Consider the following 17736-nt stretch of genomic DNA (forward strand, 5'->3'; position numbering starts at 1 on the left):
GGAACACAAACACGGAACAAAATGATCACACGAGGCTTCGTCACGCGGAAATAATCGCCCGAAAGAAAGAAAATAATTACACAAACCTTCGTGAGTTAACACCGTTATCGTGTTAAGATATACACGAACGTTATCGTGTTAAGATATACACGAACGTTATCGTGTTAAGATATACACGAACGTTATCGTGTTAAGATATACACGAACGTTCTCGGAAGTTAGGCTTCTTTCTCACGTAGCCGTCTGGGCTTAAACAAATAAAAAGGTGGGTATATTGTATAAAGCTAACTGCAGGATCCCCAGACGCAGCAGAGGGCGCAGAGCAATAAATTATACAAGAGGTGTAGAGGACGCCTCGGGCCCAAATCCCGACACTCTGAGAAAAATATAAAATGAATTCGCCATTGATTTACGATGAGTCCGGCCGTAGTCCTGCGATCTGCAGCGGCTATAGTGGCGCGCTCTGGCCTGTGTGGCGTCGCTTGTTACCCCCCTTCTTCCCTGCTGCCACCACTGTGGCGCCCCCCTGCTGCCACCACTGTGGCGCCCCCCTGCTGCCACCACTGTGGTGCCCCCTGCTGCCACCACTGTGGCGCCCCCCTGCTGCCACCACTGTGGCGCCCCCCTGCTGCCACCACTGTGGCGCCCCCCTGCTGCCACCACTGTGGCGCCCCCCTGCTGCCACCACTGTGGCGCCCCCCTGCTGCCACCACTGTGGTGCCCCCTGCTGCCACCACTGTGGCGCCCCCCTGCTGCCACCACTGTGGCGCCCCCCTGCTGCCACCACTGTGGCGCCCCCCTGCTGCCACCACTGTGGCGCCCCCCTGCTGCCACCACTGTGGCGCCCCCTGCTGCCACCACTGTGGCGCCCCCCTGCTGCCACCACTGTGGCGCCCCCCTGCTGCCACCACTGTGGCGCCCCCTGCTGCCACCACTGTGGCGCCCCCTGCTGCCACCACTGTGGCGCCCCCTGCTGCCACCACTGTGGCGCCCCCTGCCACCACTACTGTCGCGCCCTCTGTAGGCTGACTTGAACTTACCTTGAGACAGTGTAGAGTATGCTGACCCCGTCCTGAGACAGTGTAGAGTATGCTGACCGTCTCCTCAGACAGTGTAGAGTATGCTGACCTCAACTCCCCCCCTCACCGTTCCTGGCAGCGAACCCGGGTCTAAAATGATACAGCTCCAGGTTACGAAAACTTAATTAATCAAAGTTTTGATTAAAAAGAAAAATCATACTTTCCTCCATCGACATTGTTTAATTAAGTCCTAATTAAGGTCAGGTAAGGTTTGCCTTACTCCCATCTGAACCTTGCTTAATCACCGGGGCTCTCTTGAGATGATTTCGGGGCTTTAGTGTCCCCGCGGCCCGGTCCTCGACCAGGCCTCCACCCCCAGGAAGCAGCCCGTGACAGCTGGCTAAACACCCAGGTACCTATTATACTGCTAGGTAACAGGGGCATAGGGTGAAAGAAACGCTGCCCATTGTTTCTCGCCGGCGCCTGGGATCGAACCCAGGATCACAAGTCCAGTGTGCTGTCCGCTCGGCCGACCGGCTCCCGGGGCTCTCAATGTTGTGAAATTGTAACATTCAGCGAACATTTGAACTTAAAATACATTCAGATTCAGCTACTCGGAACAAGTTCCAAGTAGCTCGGGCTATGGCGATCCCGTAGCTTACCAGGCACAGGAACGGGGCAACTTGTGACATTTCTCCAGTCCGATACATTGCCTCTGATCACAGCCCTCATTTTTCTATCAGTCAGAAAATTTTTCATCCATGTTAGAAGCGTACCTGTCACTCCTCCAATATTTTCCAGTTTCCAGAATAACCTCTTATGTGGAACTCTGTCGAAAGCCTTTTTTAGGTCCAGATAGATGCAGTCAACCCAACCATCTCTTTCCTGTAATATCTATGTGGCTCGATCATAGAAACTGAGTAAATTCGAGTGTGTGTGTGTGTGTGTGTAAGACAGCCGTGAAGGTGAATGACAGCACCACGACGCCATCTATTGCCCGGACGAGCAACTGTAAGACAGCCGTGGAGGTGAATAACAACACCACGACGCCATCTATTGCCCAGACGAGCAACTAGATGGTCAAGTAGCGTTGCCAGGCATCATATTATTTAGTCATGTTTACCTGCCTGAAGGAACGGTAGCAGCCTTGTGCTGTTTGCTCAGCCGTGGTGGGACAGGAGGTAGAGGGGGAGGGGGGAGAGTGGTGCTATTCCTTCTTCTCCCTTCCCCTTAGTTTCCAGGAAGTGGGAGAGGGGAAATGTTATGCTTCCCCTCAGGTAACCTTCCCTCCCTCCCTCAGTAAATGTCACAGGAGTTTCTGGTAAACATTGTCTGCAGTTCTTGTTTGACGCTAAGGGAGGACTCCCTCACAGATCAGCTTTGCTCTTGTGCCAGGTAAGTCCACTACGGGCTCACCATAGCCCGTGCTACTTACAGGGTTCAGTTCTTGCACCAGTGATGTTTATTGTCTACATAAATGATCTACCAGTTGGTATACAGAATTATATGAACATGTTTGCTGATGATGCTAAGATAATAGGAAGGATAAGAAACTTAGATGATTGTCATGCCCTTCAAGAAGACCTGGACAAAATAAGTACATGGAGCGCCACTTGGCAAATGGAATTTAATGTTAATAAATGTCATGTTATGGAATGTGGAATAGGAGAACATAGACCCCACACAACCTATATATTATGTGAGAAATCTTTAAAGAATTCTGATAAAGAAAGAGATCCAGGGGTGGTTCTAGATAGAAAACTATCACCTGAGGACCACATAAAGAATATTGTGCGAGGAGCCTATGCCACACTTTCTAACTTCAGAATTGCTTTTAAATACATGGATGGCGGTATACTAAAGAAATTGTTCACGACTTTTGTTAGGCCAAAGCTAGAATATGCAGCGGTTGTGTGGTGCCCATATCTTAAGAAGCACATCAACAAACTGGAAAAGGTGCAAAGACATGCTACTAAGTGGCTCCCAGAACTGAAGGGCAAGAGCTACGAAGAGAGGTTAGAGGCATTAAATATGCCAAAACTAGAAGACAGAAGAAAAAGAGGTGATATGATCACTACATACAAAATAGTAACAGGAATTGATAAAATCGATAGGGAAGATTTCTTGAGACCTGGAACGTTAAGAACAAGAGGTCATAGATATAAACTAGCTAAACACAGATGCCGAAGAAATATAAGAAAATTCACTTTCGCAAACAGAGTGGTAGACAGTTGGAACAAGTTAGGTGAGAAGGTGGTGGAGGCCAAGACCGTCAGTAGTTTCAAAGCGTTATATGACAGAGTGCTGGGAAGACGGGACACCACGAGCGTAGCTCTCATCCTGTAACTACACTTAGGTAATTACACTTAGGTAATTACACACACACACACACACACACACACACACACACACACACACACACACACACACACACACACACACACACACTCACACACACACACTCACACACACTCACCGGGTAGAGCCAGCATGCATTAGGTCGGTCAAGTGCACTCTTGAAGGCACTCTGCACTGTTTTCAAGTCCAACCACGTTCTTTCAAGTCCAACCACGTTCAAGTCCTTTCAAGTTCAAGTCCCCCACGATCTTTTTACATGTTAAGTTTTAATGAAAAACATCAGAAATGTGTTACAATAAAATTATCATAGCTCAGTTACTCGAGTAATTAACTGTTCGACAGCTGCTGTTAGGGGGCCACACGTAACTAGGGGCTGAGTGTTATATCTCACGTAACTGGTTGCGGGTGCCTGGCCTGCACCGGCCCGGTCTCTCTGACGCTAATTTAAGCAAATGCTGGGAAGTATATAACCTCGCTCAGACTCTTGGAGCCAGCAGCCACCAGGGCGGACTGGGGAGGGCTCTGTGGTCTGTCTCACTACGGTAGGAACTTTGTGTCTCAGTGTCTCACCACGGTAGGAACTTTCTGTCTCAATGTCTCACCACGGTAGGAACTTTCTGTCTCAATGTCTCACCACGGTAGGAACTTTCTGTCTCAATGTCTCAGCACGGTAGGAACTTTCTGTCTCAATGTCTCACCACGGTAGGAACTTTCTGTCTCAATGTCTCAGCACGATAGGAACTTTCTGTCTCAGTGTCTCATGACGGTAGGAACTTTCTGTCTCAGTGTCTCACTACGGTAGGAACTTTCTGTCTCAGTGTCTCACCACGGTAGGAACTTTCTGTCTCAGTGTCTCATGACGGTAGGAACTTTCTGTCTCAGTGTCTCACCACGGTAGGAACTTTCTGTCTCAGTGTCTCATGACGATAGGAACTTTCTGTCTCAGTGTCTCACCACGGTAGGAACTTTCTGTCTCAGTGTCTCACCACGGTAGGAACGTTCTGTCTCAATGTCTCACCACGGTAGGAATATTATGTCTCAGTGTCTCACCACGGTAGGAACATTATGTCTGTGTCTCACCATGGTAGGAACTTCCTGTCTTAGTGTCTCACCACAGTAGGAACATTATGTCTCAGTGTCTCACCATGGTAGGAACTTCCTGTCTTAGTGTCTCACCACAGTAGGAACGTTATGTCTCAGTGTCTCACCATGGTAGGAACTTCCTGTCTTAGTGTCTCACCACAGTAGGAACATTATGTCTCAGTGTCTCACCATGGTAGGAACTTTCTGTCTCAGTGTCTCACCACGGTAGGAACTTTCTGTCTCAGTGTCTCATGACGGTAGGAACTTTCTGTCTCAGTGTCTCACCACGGTAGGAACATTATGTCTCAGTGTCTCACGACGGGTCACAGTGCTGGAGTAGCACCAAAAGACACACATATAGGACACCAGACCACTATTCTCCTACTGGAGTAAAGTGATATAAATCCTGTCTCTCTCCCCCACACACACACTGACGTGCCAAGATCCCTGTGAGCACCCAGTCTCCACCACCAGCACCACCACCAGCCTTAATACCACCCTAATCCACCTTCCTTTGCGTGGGTGAGGTGGGTGGCTTGACTCTGTACCTTTCCTCTTGGGTTAGGCCACTGGAGTTTGTACGTAGTGGCAAAGAGGAACGGCCTGTTGACCAAGGTACTTTTTTGTCAACACACACATGGTGGTGGCGCTATGGTGGTAATAATAGTGGCGCTGGAAGTCATATATGGTGGCAGGGGGGTGTGTGTGGTGGCAGGGGTGTGTGTGTGGGGTGGCAGGGGTGTGTGTGGGGTGGCAGGGGTGTGTGTGGGGTGGCAGGGGTGTGTGTGGGGTGGCAGGGGTGTGTGTGGGGTGGCAGGGGTGTGTGTGGTGGCAGGGGGTGTGTGTGTGGTGGCAGGGGGTGTGTGTGGTGGCAGGGGTGTGTGTGGGGTGGCAGGGGTGTGTGTGGGGTGGCAGGGGTGTGTGTGGGGTGGCAGGGGTGTGTGTGGTGGCAGGGGTGTGTGTGGGGTGGCAGGGGTGTGTGTGTGGTGGCAGGGGTGTGTGTGTGGTGTGGCAGGGGTGTGTGTGGGGTGGCAGGGGTGTGTGTGGGGTGGCAGGGGTGTGTGTGGGGTGGCAGGGGTGTGTGTGGTGGCAGGGGGTGTGTGTGTGGTGGCAGGGGGTGTGTGTGGTGGCAGGGGTGTGTGTGGGGTGGCAGGGGTGTGTGTGGGGTGGCAGGGGTGTGTGTGGGGTGGCAGGGGTGTGTGTGGTGGCAGGGGTGTGTGTGTGGTGGCAGGGGGGTGTGTGTGGTGGCAGGGGTGTGTGTGGGGTGGCAGGGGGGTGTGTGTGGTGGCAGGGGTGTGTGTGTGGTGTCAGGGGTGTGTGTGTGGTGGCAGGGGTGTGTGTGTGTGGTGGCAGGGGTGTGTGTGGGGTGGCAGGGGTGTGTGTGTGGGGTGGCAGGGGGGTGTGTGTGGTGGCAGGGGTGTGTGTGTGGGGTGGCAGGGGGGTGTGTGTGGTGGCAGGGGTGTGTGTGTGGTGTCAGGGGTGTGTGTGGGGGGGTGGCAGGGGGGTGTGTGTGGTGGCAGGGGTGTGTGTGTGGTGGCAGGGGTGTGTGTGTGGTGGCAGGGGTGTGTGTGTGGTGGCAGGGGTGTGTGTGGGGTGGCAGGGGGGGTGGGGTGGCAAGGGTGTGTGTGGGGTGGCAGGGGGGTGTGTGTGGTGGCAGGGGTGTGTGTGTGGTGGCAGGGTTGTGTGTGGGGTGTCAGGGGTGTGTGTGGGGTGTCAGGGGGGTGTGGGGTGTCAGGGGTGTGTGTGGGGTGTCAGGGGTGTGTGTGTGGGGTGGCAGGGGTGTGTGTGGGGTGGCAGGGGGGGTGTGGGGTGTCAGGGGTGTGTGTGTGGTGTCAGGGGTGTGTGTGTGGTGGCTGGGGTGGAGGTATTGATGGTGATAGAGACCTCACCTGTGGGTACTCTGTCAGGTAAACTCACCCTAGGAGGGGAGATTATAGAGCTCAACGCTATGATTCATCGCCTCGCTGGCTCCCAGCTGTTCATATTCTGTACATTATCTATAAATATATCTTTACTGTCTAGGTGGGGTAGCTAGCTGTAACCCGGGTCGAGCCGGGCTGTCTCTATACCTCCCTGTCTCTTTGTATGTTTGGCTCACTGTCTTCTGTCTCTCTTGATATGTGTGTCTCTAAGTCTCTCTATCTCACTGTCTGTCTCTGCCCATTTCTCTCTCTCTCTCTCTCTCTCTCTCTCTCTCTCTCTCTCTCTCTCTCTCTCTCTCTCTCTCTCTCTCTCTCTCTCTCTTCCTCACCATCTCTCACTGGACATGACTGTCTCAACGTGTCCACGGAGAGATGAGAGACAGTATAATGTCCAGTAGAGGGAGACTCATTGTATGACATCATGAACAGTTGAACACAAAAATTGGCTTCTTATGTTCAAAATGTGATAAGTAGATTTGTTTTATATTTTCTATACATCAGTCCATAATGATTTTTAGTATATGGTAAGAAATTTCAGAAAGTTTTTAACGGTCCAGCTGTTGCCAGAATGGCCGGAAGGTTCACAGGAGTTCCTATGGCACTGTACCAAACTTTCCAAACTGGTGCCAAGCTCATCCCGACCATGTTGGGCACCTACCCCACCGAAATTACTGTGCAAAATTGGTTACTTGCTTGGGGCACATTTACGAGAGGACTCGCCGTGTGTGTGTGTGTGTGTGTGTGTGTGTGTGTGTGTGTGTGTGTGTGTGTGTGTGTGTGTGTGTGTGTGTGTGTGTTTGTGCTTACAGAGCTTTGCTGATTATGTTAAAAAAAAGACTTTTTAGTTTACGAGTCAGTTTTGTTCCTTTTCTTGCGGTCGCTAATGCCTCTCTCTCTCTCTCTCTCTCTCTCTCTCTCTCTCTCTCTCTCTCTCTCTCTCTCTCTCTCTCTCTCTCTCTCTCTCTCTCTCTCTCTCTCTCTCTCTCTCTCTCTCTCTCTCTCTCTCTCTCTCTCTCTCTCTCTCTCTCTCTCTCATTAGAGCTCTGAAACCTTTCAAAGTTTAAACAATAAGGCGCAGATTCGTGAGAGAACAATAACACGAAAAAAATCTTACCCAAATTCTAAACTGCAACAAATATTTTTTTTTCCTCCTGGGTAATAAGTTTAAGTTCCTGACTGTTTATGCCTTAAAAATATACAAAGAAATGGATATTACAGCCTTCAGACTTTGCTTTGTCCCTTGCCTCAGTGAAGACGACCTAGGGATGCTTTTGGACGAGACGAACTGAACGTCTGTGGGCAACGAGACGAACTGAACGTCTGCCAGCAAACACATTTGGGCCACACTGGTTAAACACATATTCTATTTCATTGTCAAGAGACAAGTGATTCAGTATTAATGGCATCGGGCAGTGAAATCAGTATTATTGATTATAATTCTGTAACTTTCAAACAATTATATATATATAATTATACACTTTTAGGTTTAGTTGAAGCAATGTTATATTTAAAATACTTTTTTCACATGGTTTAATTACCTAATCATCTGACAAATTGAAAGAACATAAGAACATAAGAACATAAGAACAAAGGTAACTGCAGAAGGCCTATTGGCCCATACGAGGCAGCTCCTATCTATAACCACCCAATCCCACTTATATACTTGTCCAACCCACGCTTGAAACAATCGAGGGACCCCACCTCCACCACGTTACGCGGTAATTGGTTCCACAAATCAAGAACCCTGTTACCGAACCAGTATTTACCTAAGTCTTTCCTAAATCTAAACTTATCCAATTTATAAGAGATTAAGTATTTGATTTAATTACCTAATCATCTGAATCAAATTGAATGAGATGTATTACACCTATTCTCAAGAACAAAGGTGTTCTCTTCCTAGGGTCATACTTGTGATAGTTGGAGCCCCTAAGGCAGTTCGTTGTTAACGTCGACCTCGTTCTGGCAGCTCCTGCGACGTTGCTGGAACCATGGACCTGCTGCATGGGTAACAGCTTCTCATCCATATCTACCTACCCAGGCTTTGTGCCCTGTCAGGGCGCAACTCCATAGTCTTCCGAGACTGAAGGATGCCTACTATGTACTACTACTTGTGATAGATGTCTTCCAAATGTCTTCCAAATGGTCATTAGTCAAACAGGAAAGTTGTTATTGTTCATATTCGTGCTAGATAAAGTTTGTTCACAAATATTGGTACTGACAACAATGCTGAGAGCTTACATTTGTAGATTTATAGGATCTTTGGAGTTTCCATTGGTCAGGGGCCAGCTTCACGAAGCAGTTACGCAAGTACTTACATCTTTCCGCAATCTTTGACGGCTTTGGTTACATTTATTATACAGTTTACAGGCATGAAAACTTGTCAATCAACTGTTGTTATTGTTATAAACAGCCTCCTGGTGCTTCGGAGCTCATTAAGTGTTTAATAATTGTAAACAAAGCCGCCAGAGATTGAGAAAAGATGGACAGGTTCGTAAATGCTTGCATAACTGCTTCGTGAATCTGGCCCCTGGCTTCTATATAATTCCTGCAGACAGCTTTCTTGGTCCATATTTCTGTATTCCTCACAAACACTGAAGATCAACGTCGTTCATCTCTACCTGGAATGACAGGTCTGCTGGATCCACTGAAAAGGGATCTTAAATCATCTTCAAATGTTTTCTTCTTTGGACAAAGTGATTCTTTGTCACATTCTTCCGTCACGTCGTAAATTTTTATGGCATATTTTTCTGCTAGCTGAGAGTGCCTGTGCTGAGGAATATGCTGCTCACGGGAATGGAAAGTCACACGTTTAACTGATCTCTAACCCTGTCTATGGAGGACAGAAGAAAATGTATATATGCTGGTTAGCATTGTAAATGTGTGGCCACGTTTGTGGTAGAAAATAATAATAATAAAAAAAACCAGTTCAACTTTCAACTTTGACCAGACCACACACACTAGAAGGTGAAGGGACGACGACGTTTCGGTCCGTCCTGGACCATTCTCAAGTCGATTCCAGGATTCCAGAATGGTCCAGGACGGACCGAAACGTCGTCGTCCCTTCACCTTCTAGTGTGTGGTCTGGTTAAACTACTTCAGCCTCGTTATTGTGACACATCGCCTGCAACTTTCAATTTCTAACGTATGAAAAGATTCATTTTTATTTTTAAAACCCTCCACTGCTGCGAAAAGTTGAAATATTAACTTATTTTTTACCCTGATGGTGAGTGTTGAGGTTGTTAAGATGAGCTGCAACCACACAAGAGAATATAATAGGAGTCCAGGACGCATCTTCAAGCTCGAGAAATTGATTTTTTTCTCGTTCTAAGAATCTGTCAACTTTTTCTTTTAAAACATTACAACCCTGGAAGGAGGGAATTATCAAGGGAAAACGCCAAAGCCATGACGACTATATAGCACTTGGAAGGGGTCAGGATAATGATTTGGGCTGGGACGGGAGGCAGGAATGGTGCCCCAACCACTTGGACGGTCGGGGATTGAACACCGACCTGCATGAAGCGAGACCGTCGCTCTACCGTCCACCTCCGCTTCCCAAGCACATGATTGATGAAGATTAATCCACTCAAGATGTTGTTGTTGTAAATTTAGGTACTCGGTACTAAAGATCCAAGTAGCACGGGCTATGGTGACCCCGTAAGTGGATTTACCTGGCACAGGAGCGGGGCTATTACTGTCTATCTGTTACGGGTTATTCATGCCCGTGCCACCCAAGCGGTGGCACGGGCATGAATAACCCGTAACCCCCCCCCCAACTATCTGACTTTGGAGTGGTGAAATAGGTCAGAGGCACCCGGCTCCTGCCTCTCATTGTTCGCGGAATAATTCACCTCAGGGCCATCGTTAGCCGTACAGTGAGTGTGGGATTGTTTTAATGCATTAACTGCGTACTCTTGCATATGTATACGCATACATACATTCATGCATAGATACGTTCATCCATGCATACGTACATACATACATTCGAAACACAGAGTTCTGAAATGTCTGTCCAAGGTGTGAACACACACACACACACACACACACACACACACACACACACACACACACACACACACACACACACACACACACACACACACACAAGGTGGTGGAGGCTGACTCCATACACAGTTTCAAGTGTAGATATGATAGAGCCCAATAGGCTCAGAAATCTGTACACCTGTTGATTGACGGTTGAGAGGCGGGACCAAAGAGCCAGAGCTCAACCCCCGCAAGCACAACTAGGTGAGTACAACTAGGTAAGTACACACACACACACACACACACACACACACACACACACACACACACACACACACACACACACACACACACACACACACACACTTGTGAGCGGGGTCGTACGTCCACAAACTGTGAGGTGTCCGGGGGGCTGAGTGGACAGCACGCTGGATACGAAGTCCTGTGGACCGGGATTCGATTCCCGGCACCGGCGGAAAAACAAGAGTGCAGAGTTTCCTTCACCCTGACGCCCCTGTTACCTAGCAGTAAATAGGTACCTGGGAGTTAGTCAGCTGTCACGGGCTGCTTCCTGGGTGTATATGTGTGTGGTAAAAGTATATTAATTCCTGGTAGTTGTGTAACACTTAGGCTTAACATATTGTACTTTTATCCGCGTGCCTGTAGCTCACGTCCAGGCAGAACTCCCTGCCCATCAGATCAGATCAGATCAGAGCCCATCAGATCTCCTACATCCTGTGTGTCTGTACCTGCCTTGAGGTTACCTTGAGGTGCTTCCGGGGCTTAGCGTCCCCGCGGCCCGGTCGTCGACCAGGCCTCCTGGTTGCCGGACTGATCAACCAGGCTGTTGGACGCGGCTGCTCGCAGCCTGACGTATGAGTCACAGCCTGGTTGATCAGGTATCCTTTGGAGGTGACGAAAACATAATGTCCCTGACGAAACATAATAAATAGCGCCTATACTTATAAGCTTAACGGGACTCCTCAGTACTTATTCTGACTTATAATCTGTCTTCCTGCTGCTGGCCACAACGATCTCCTATCTGGAGCACCAGGGGCCTGATTCACGAAGTAGTTACGCAAGTACTTACGAACGTGTGTGTCTTTCCTTAATCGTTGACGGTTTACAAGCATGAAAACTGGTCAATCAACTGTTGTTATTGTTATAAACAGCCTCCTGGTGCTTCGGAGCTCATTAACTGTTTTAATATTTGTAAACAAAGCCGCCAAAGATTGAGAAAAGATGGACAGGTTCATAAGTGCTTGCGTAACTCCTTCGTGAATCTGGCCCCTGGCACTTAACTGCGCTACGGTGCCCTCGGGTTATGGCAGGAATAAAGGAACGGAAAGTAATAATTTAAGAACTTGATATATGGAGGAAGGGAAGGGAAGGGAATTGTCAGGGGGAAAGCGCCAAGCCATTATGACTATATAGCACTTGGAACGGGTTAGGATAAGGATTTGGGATGGGACGGGGGAAAGGAATGGTGTCCACAACCACTTGAACGGTCGGGAATTGAACGCCGATCTGCATGAAACGAGACCGTCGATCTACCGTCCACGACGCCCAACAGATGGCAGTGGCGTCGCTTAAGGCGCCTATTACCCGGATCGTCGCCATACTGACGCACAGTGTTTGTCGTGTAAGAGGACCTAGTTGTTGGCTTTACTGCACCTGGCGGTTAAGAGAACCGGTTTTCGGCTCCAAGTTCCAGCAAAGCGAGCTTTTATCTGTCACGTAAATCCTCTTAAGTTGCTCTCATGATCCAAGGATGGCCTTGAGGGCCAGGTCTCCAAGGATGGTTTCAAGGGCCAGCTCCTCCAGGATGGCCTCGAGGGCCAGCTCTCCAAGGATGATCTCAAGGGCCAGTTGGACGGGGGTGTAGCTCCTGGGCCAGCCTTTCTTCCTCTCCCTCTTGGACATAGACGAGCGAAACATGCATCGCCGCCGCCGAAACATGGGCAAACAAAACATCGCCCAACATGAAACATACAAATATGTGTGAAACACATATTTTCTCTCGCAACAATTCACCGTAAATGAGGTTATGTATGTGTTTGACTTCAAGACATTCTTGGATGCTATAAGGCGCCACTGAGGACTCTTCCCCCCTTATGTTTCTGGAGTGATGTAGTCCCTCTGGTAATGGTATTCAGCAGGTGAGAGAGTGTTTTAACTCACCGAGAGTGCCCCTGAGTGCACCACACACCTCCCGTGTTGAGTGCAAGAATGTAGGATGTTTTGGGTGGAAGCACTCTACCCCGCCAGCCTCACAACCCACCCACTTTAGCTTGGGAATTTTTCTGGCCTGGGTATTTATCCCCAGAATATTTTAAAGTTAGGGGCGCCCCTCTCGTACGGTATTCTAGTTGCGCATGCGACGCTCTGCTGTTTTGCAGCGCAATATATATACCAGCTCGTTACTTTGGAAGGTGTGGGATCCCCCAAGGGGGGGGGGGGAGAGGGGGGGGCTTAATCAGGGTGATAGGGCATCCACTGACAACTTAATTAAGGATAACCTGGTCGAAAATGACCTTGAAAATACGTAACTTTTTTCCTTTTGGGATCCAAAAGTTGAACTTTCCCTGCCAACCCCTCCCCTACCCCTACCTTCAAATTTCCCCTCACAAACCCCCCCCCTACCCCTAGAACCCCCTCTCCTCCCCTCCCCTACTCCCCCGAACCCCCGCCCCCTACAAAGGTACTTACAGGCAGATATAACAATTGTATTTATTTAACTTTTTTCATTTGCTGCATTAGGCATTTCCAGTGGTGGCGTTGCCCATCATGCCTCAGGCAGGCATATATATATATATATATTGGGGGGTTCGAACCCTGGACATTATGACATGTAGCTTTATCATGCTAAACAATTTCTAGTTTCCCCCAACAAATGTGGGATGGTGTTGACATTTGGTCAAACTCTGTATAGCAACCATAATTTTATTTACTTTTTGAACGATTTGTTGAAGGGAAATTGTGCGCTCAGAGCCAGTGGAGCAGAGAGTGGTGTGGCTCTGTTGGTGTGGCTCTGTTGGTGTGGGTGGTGTGGGTGGTGTGGCTCTGTTGGTGTGTGGGTGGTGTGGCTCTGTTGGTGTGGCTCTCTTGGTGTGGGTGGTGTGGCTCTGTTGGTGTGTGGGTGGTGTGGCTCTGTTGGTGAGTGGTGGTGTGGCTCTGTTGGTGTGAGGGTGGTGTGGCTCTGTTGGTGAGTGGTGTGGCTCTGTTGGTGTGTGGTGTGGCTCTGTTGGTGTGTGGGTGGTGTGGCTCTGTTGGTGTGTGGGTGGTGTGGCTCTGTTGGTGTGTGGGTGGTGTGGCTCTGTTGGTGAGTGGTGGTGTGGCTCTGTTGGTGAGTGGTGGTGTGGCTCTGTTGGTGAGTGGTGGTGTGGCTCTGTTGGTGAGTGGTGGTGTGGCTCTGTTGGTGAGTGGTGGTGTGGCTCTGTTGGTGTGTGGGTGGTGTGGCTCTGTTGGTGTGAGGGTGGTGTGGCTCTGTTGGTGAGTGGTGGTGTGGCTCTGTTGGTGAGTGGTGGTGTGGCTCTGTTGGTGAGTGGTGGTGTGGCTCTGTTGATGTGAGAGTGATGTGGTTCTGTGATGTGAGAGTGATGTGGCTCTTGTGTCTATATCCACGCTCATCTTATGTTCCCTATGCAGCCTGGTCTCCTGAAATGCAGGAAGGAGAGCGTATTCCCCCTTGACAAGAGCTTACCATTGCTAAGTATATACAGAGTGCCACATTAAGGTCTTTACCAGTGCCGGCATCAGCCATTTGGGCGGCCCGAGGCACCGCAAGAACCACCCACAATTCCCCCTCACTCATCCCGTATCACCGTCAACATCACAGGCGACATTATCTAAAGGAACGTCAAAAGGTTTTATATAGAGACGCGACGGTGATGGGTCTCATCGTAGCTGAGACCACAGTTACTGTGTACATGGCTCTTCCCCTCACCATTGTGGCCCTTCTGTATCACTACTGTGGCCCTTCTCTATCACTACTGTGGCCCTTCTCTATCACTACTGTGGCTCTTCCTTCACTGTTGATCACTATCCCGTCAGCTGACACGGTTGCCTCCTACCACAGGACCCAATATTTTTCTAGTACGAACACACTCAAAAAATTCAAAGTGTCTCAAAACGAAAAACTATCATTTCAAGTTTCTAAACAAAAATAATAATAAAGTACACAGTTCTCCACTACATTACTTCTCTTCTTCGTCCTGGAAAGCTTCGGTCAGCCGCGAAAATGGTTAAATAAACTGTTGTGGGGGCTATTCCCTGATTCCTTTACACGCTGCTCGCCCCGCCATTGTTCGCGACCCACAATGCACCACGCTACACGCCTTTGTTTACATGTGACGTCACCACCCTGGAGTTGGTTCACGGTTGATTGACTATTAACTTTTTATTTCGTGTTTTGCCTGTAAAAGTGTGTTTGTTTCTGTATTCTGTTTTGGGGGAGATAATGGGGGGTTTTAAGTCACCTGTATGTGTTCATATGTATGTGCTCACCTGTATGTTGTCACCTGTATGTTGTCACCTGTATGTTGTCACCTGTATGTTGTCACCTGTATGTCACCTGTATGTTGTCACCTGTATGTTGTCACCTGTATGTTGTCACCTGTATGTGTTCACCTGTATGTTGTCACCTGTATGTCACCTGTATGTTGTCACCTGTATGTTGTCACCTGTATGTGTTCACCTGTATGTTGTCACCTGTATGTCACCTGTATGTTGTCACCTGTATGTTGTCACCTGTATGTTGTCACCTGTATGTTGTCACCTGTATGTGTTTGCAATGCATTATTGCGTTTAAATTCGTGGGTTGAGTTGACTTCAACAACCTTTTAAATACTACTTACTCTCTTTCACACTGAATAGTTACCCCTATACACTGAACAACCTCTCCTGAACACTGAACAACTTCCCCCTACACTAAACCATCTCCCCTACACAACATCGTTCCCTACCCTGAAGAACTACCCATACACACACACACACACACACACACTTCAACTGTTAACTATTTTCATACCACTATAAAAGATAATGTGTGAGGTTGGAGAACATACAGACAATTGTGGTTTGCCTCGGCTAACTACCTCGGTGTATTGTGATTGTACGGGCAGTGTGGTGGAGTGGGGGGGGTCGACCCCCCATACCCCTCCTTAAATATGAATGGTTCCTATTCCGACATCCAGTGACTTTTATGAAATCTGAAATGTGGGATTGATTGTCCATAGAGTGTTTACAAAAAAATTATTTGGGGAGAGTAAGGAGGGAGAATTGAAGAAAGAGGGAGGGAAAGACGGAAATGAAAGAGAATGTTTGTCTGTCGAAGGTAGGAAGTTCAAACGTATAGGGCTAGTCTCACGCAACTTTGCATGGTGACGGGTGATATGATGAGGAGTGTCATAGGGTGGTCAGGGTCAGCCCCCTCTCTGCCACCCTTGAAGGGGGCACTCTACTTCCGTCTGTGTTTCACGAGGGCGGTGGGTGTGACAATACCAGAAAGTATGCAGCAGTTTAGCTTATTTAATTAGTGTATTCAGAAATTAACATTATAAATTTAATGTAATACTCCGTGCTAATGCTACATGTAATCCCCCATGTTAATATTGCATGTAATCCCTCTTGTTAATACTACATGTAATCTCTTTTACTAATCCTGCATGAAATCTCCCTTGTTAATACGGCATGTAAGCCCTTGTTAATAGTGCATGCAATCCCACTTGCAACTACTACATGTATTCCCCCTTGTTAATACTACATGCCTCCCGCCCCCCCTTGTTAGTGCGGCATGCAATCCCTGTTGGGAAGTGAGTGTGTAATCCCATGCCAGGCCCCCCCCCCCCTCCATGCCTCGGGTCCTCTCCAACAAGCAATAAAGCGTAAGAGTCAGTTCAACTAACAAGGTAGTGATAATAAATTCGAAATGTGACATTTTTCTCCTCGAAAAAATCGACTTGAGAATGGTCCAGGACGGACCGAAACGTCGTCGTCCCTTCAACTTCTAGTGTGTGGTCTGGTCAACATATTTCAGCCACGTTATTGTGACTCATCGCCTGCATTTTTCTCCTCATTTCCCCCCCCCCTCATTTCCTCAATTCCTCAATTTTGGTAAGGCATCACGAGATGCCTTACCAAACTTTGCAGGGTGACTGGTGAGAGTGAAGGGATGTTCATAGGTCGAGGCTGACCTTTGTGAGACTAACTTCCATCCTCACTCAATAACCAGGTTACATCCTCACTAGGATTCATCCGGTATAATTATTTTCTACGTGACTAAAGGATAGTTTAGCCGTGTAGATGTTTGTATGAGGGAGTGGTTATAGTGAAGACGGTTGAGTATAGTGAATGTTGTGAGTGACAGTGAGGTGTGATAGTGATGATGATTAGTGACGGTGACCTGTCACCCAAGCAACGCCAGCTACTCGGGGCAGATATAGATATTAAACATTCTCCCGCTAACCCCACAGACAATATACGACCTACATAACGCTGCATTTAAGGTTGATCTGGCCAGCCAAGGTAGTAGAGATCATCGCCTCTACGTGTCCACTCACACCTGTTACTCATCCCATCGTCTAAGTTAACAATATTGAAGAACTTAGAGTTTCCTGGCGGCAACTTTACTCCACTTACCACTTATCGGCGACACTCACGCTCAGACTTTTATGGAACCTTTAATATTGCATCAGCCGAGCGCTCAAGTGCAGGTTATGAACAAGCGTCACCAGGCGCTGTAGGCATGAGGGAAATGAGATGTTATGATGTTATTTATGAGGGAGGCCTGGTCGACGACCGGGCCGCGGGGACGCTAAGCCCCGGAAGCACCTCAAGGTAACCTCAAGGTAACCTCAAGGGAAGGATTCGAACCCTTCGTGGGGGGGAGGAGTGCTGTAATAGGCTGTCCAGGATAATTTCAGTTGCTCAAGCTGTTTAGTTCTGGATATTAACCTGTGACATAGGCAGCATAGGTCCTGTAAGACGTCCCTAGGACATCATGGGGCACATCGTGGTGTCAAATAATGCTTCTCAGATGAACAAATCCATAAGGGCCGTGACGAGGATTCGAACTTACGTCTGAGAGCATTCGTACGTTCGAATCCTCGTCACGGCTCTTATGGATTTGTTCATTTGATGCATCAGACTATTGTGACTTCTATGTGTAATGTTTCTCAAGTTTACCAGAAGCAGAAATAAGCCTAAAAGTTACATAATTTCTATAAATCTGCTTAAATTTCTATAAATAAATTTCTATAAATTTCTAAAAAATATATATTTTCTTACTGGGCAATTTCCCTTTATCAGGACGATAAGGGTCATTCATAACCTGCTGGTGGCTATCTTTTGGCACTAAGCCCAACCGTGACACT

The 17736-nt window shown here is 48.3% G+C and overlaps 2 protein-coding genes across 7 annotated transcripts in view; one reads left to right on the plus strand and one right to left on the minus strand.

The window, feature by feature from the left end:
- LOC138353912 (uncharacterized) overlaps window positions 1–14177 on the minus strand; it is a 30774-nt gene extending 16597 nt beyond the window's left edge. The window contains exons 1-3 of the mRNA XM_069307333.1: window positions 14067–14177; window positions 9001–9163; window positions 7627–7702 (exon numbers count right to left, since the gene is read on the minus strand). Coding sequence (XP_069163434.1) covers window positions 7627–7702; window positions 9001–9163; window positions 14067–14177 — 350 coding nt within the window. The remainder of the gene's footprint in view (window positions 1–7626; window positions 7703–9000; window positions 9164–14066) is intronic.
- Window positions 1–17736, plus strand: part of LOC123766720 (neural cell adhesion molecule 2-like) — a 421201-nt gene that overhangs the window by 259703 nt on the left and 143762 nt on the right. The window lies entirely within an intron of this gene.

Source organism: Procambarus clarkii, chromosome 60 (genome assembly GCF_040958095.1).
Source record: "Procambarus clarkii isolate CNS0578487 chromosome 60, FALCON_Pclarkii_2.0, whole genome shotgun sequence".
In the NCBI taxonomy this organism is placed as follows: domain Eukaryota; kingdom Metazoa; phylum Arthropoda; class Malacostraca; order Decapoda; family Cambaridae; genus Procambarus; species Procambarus clarkii.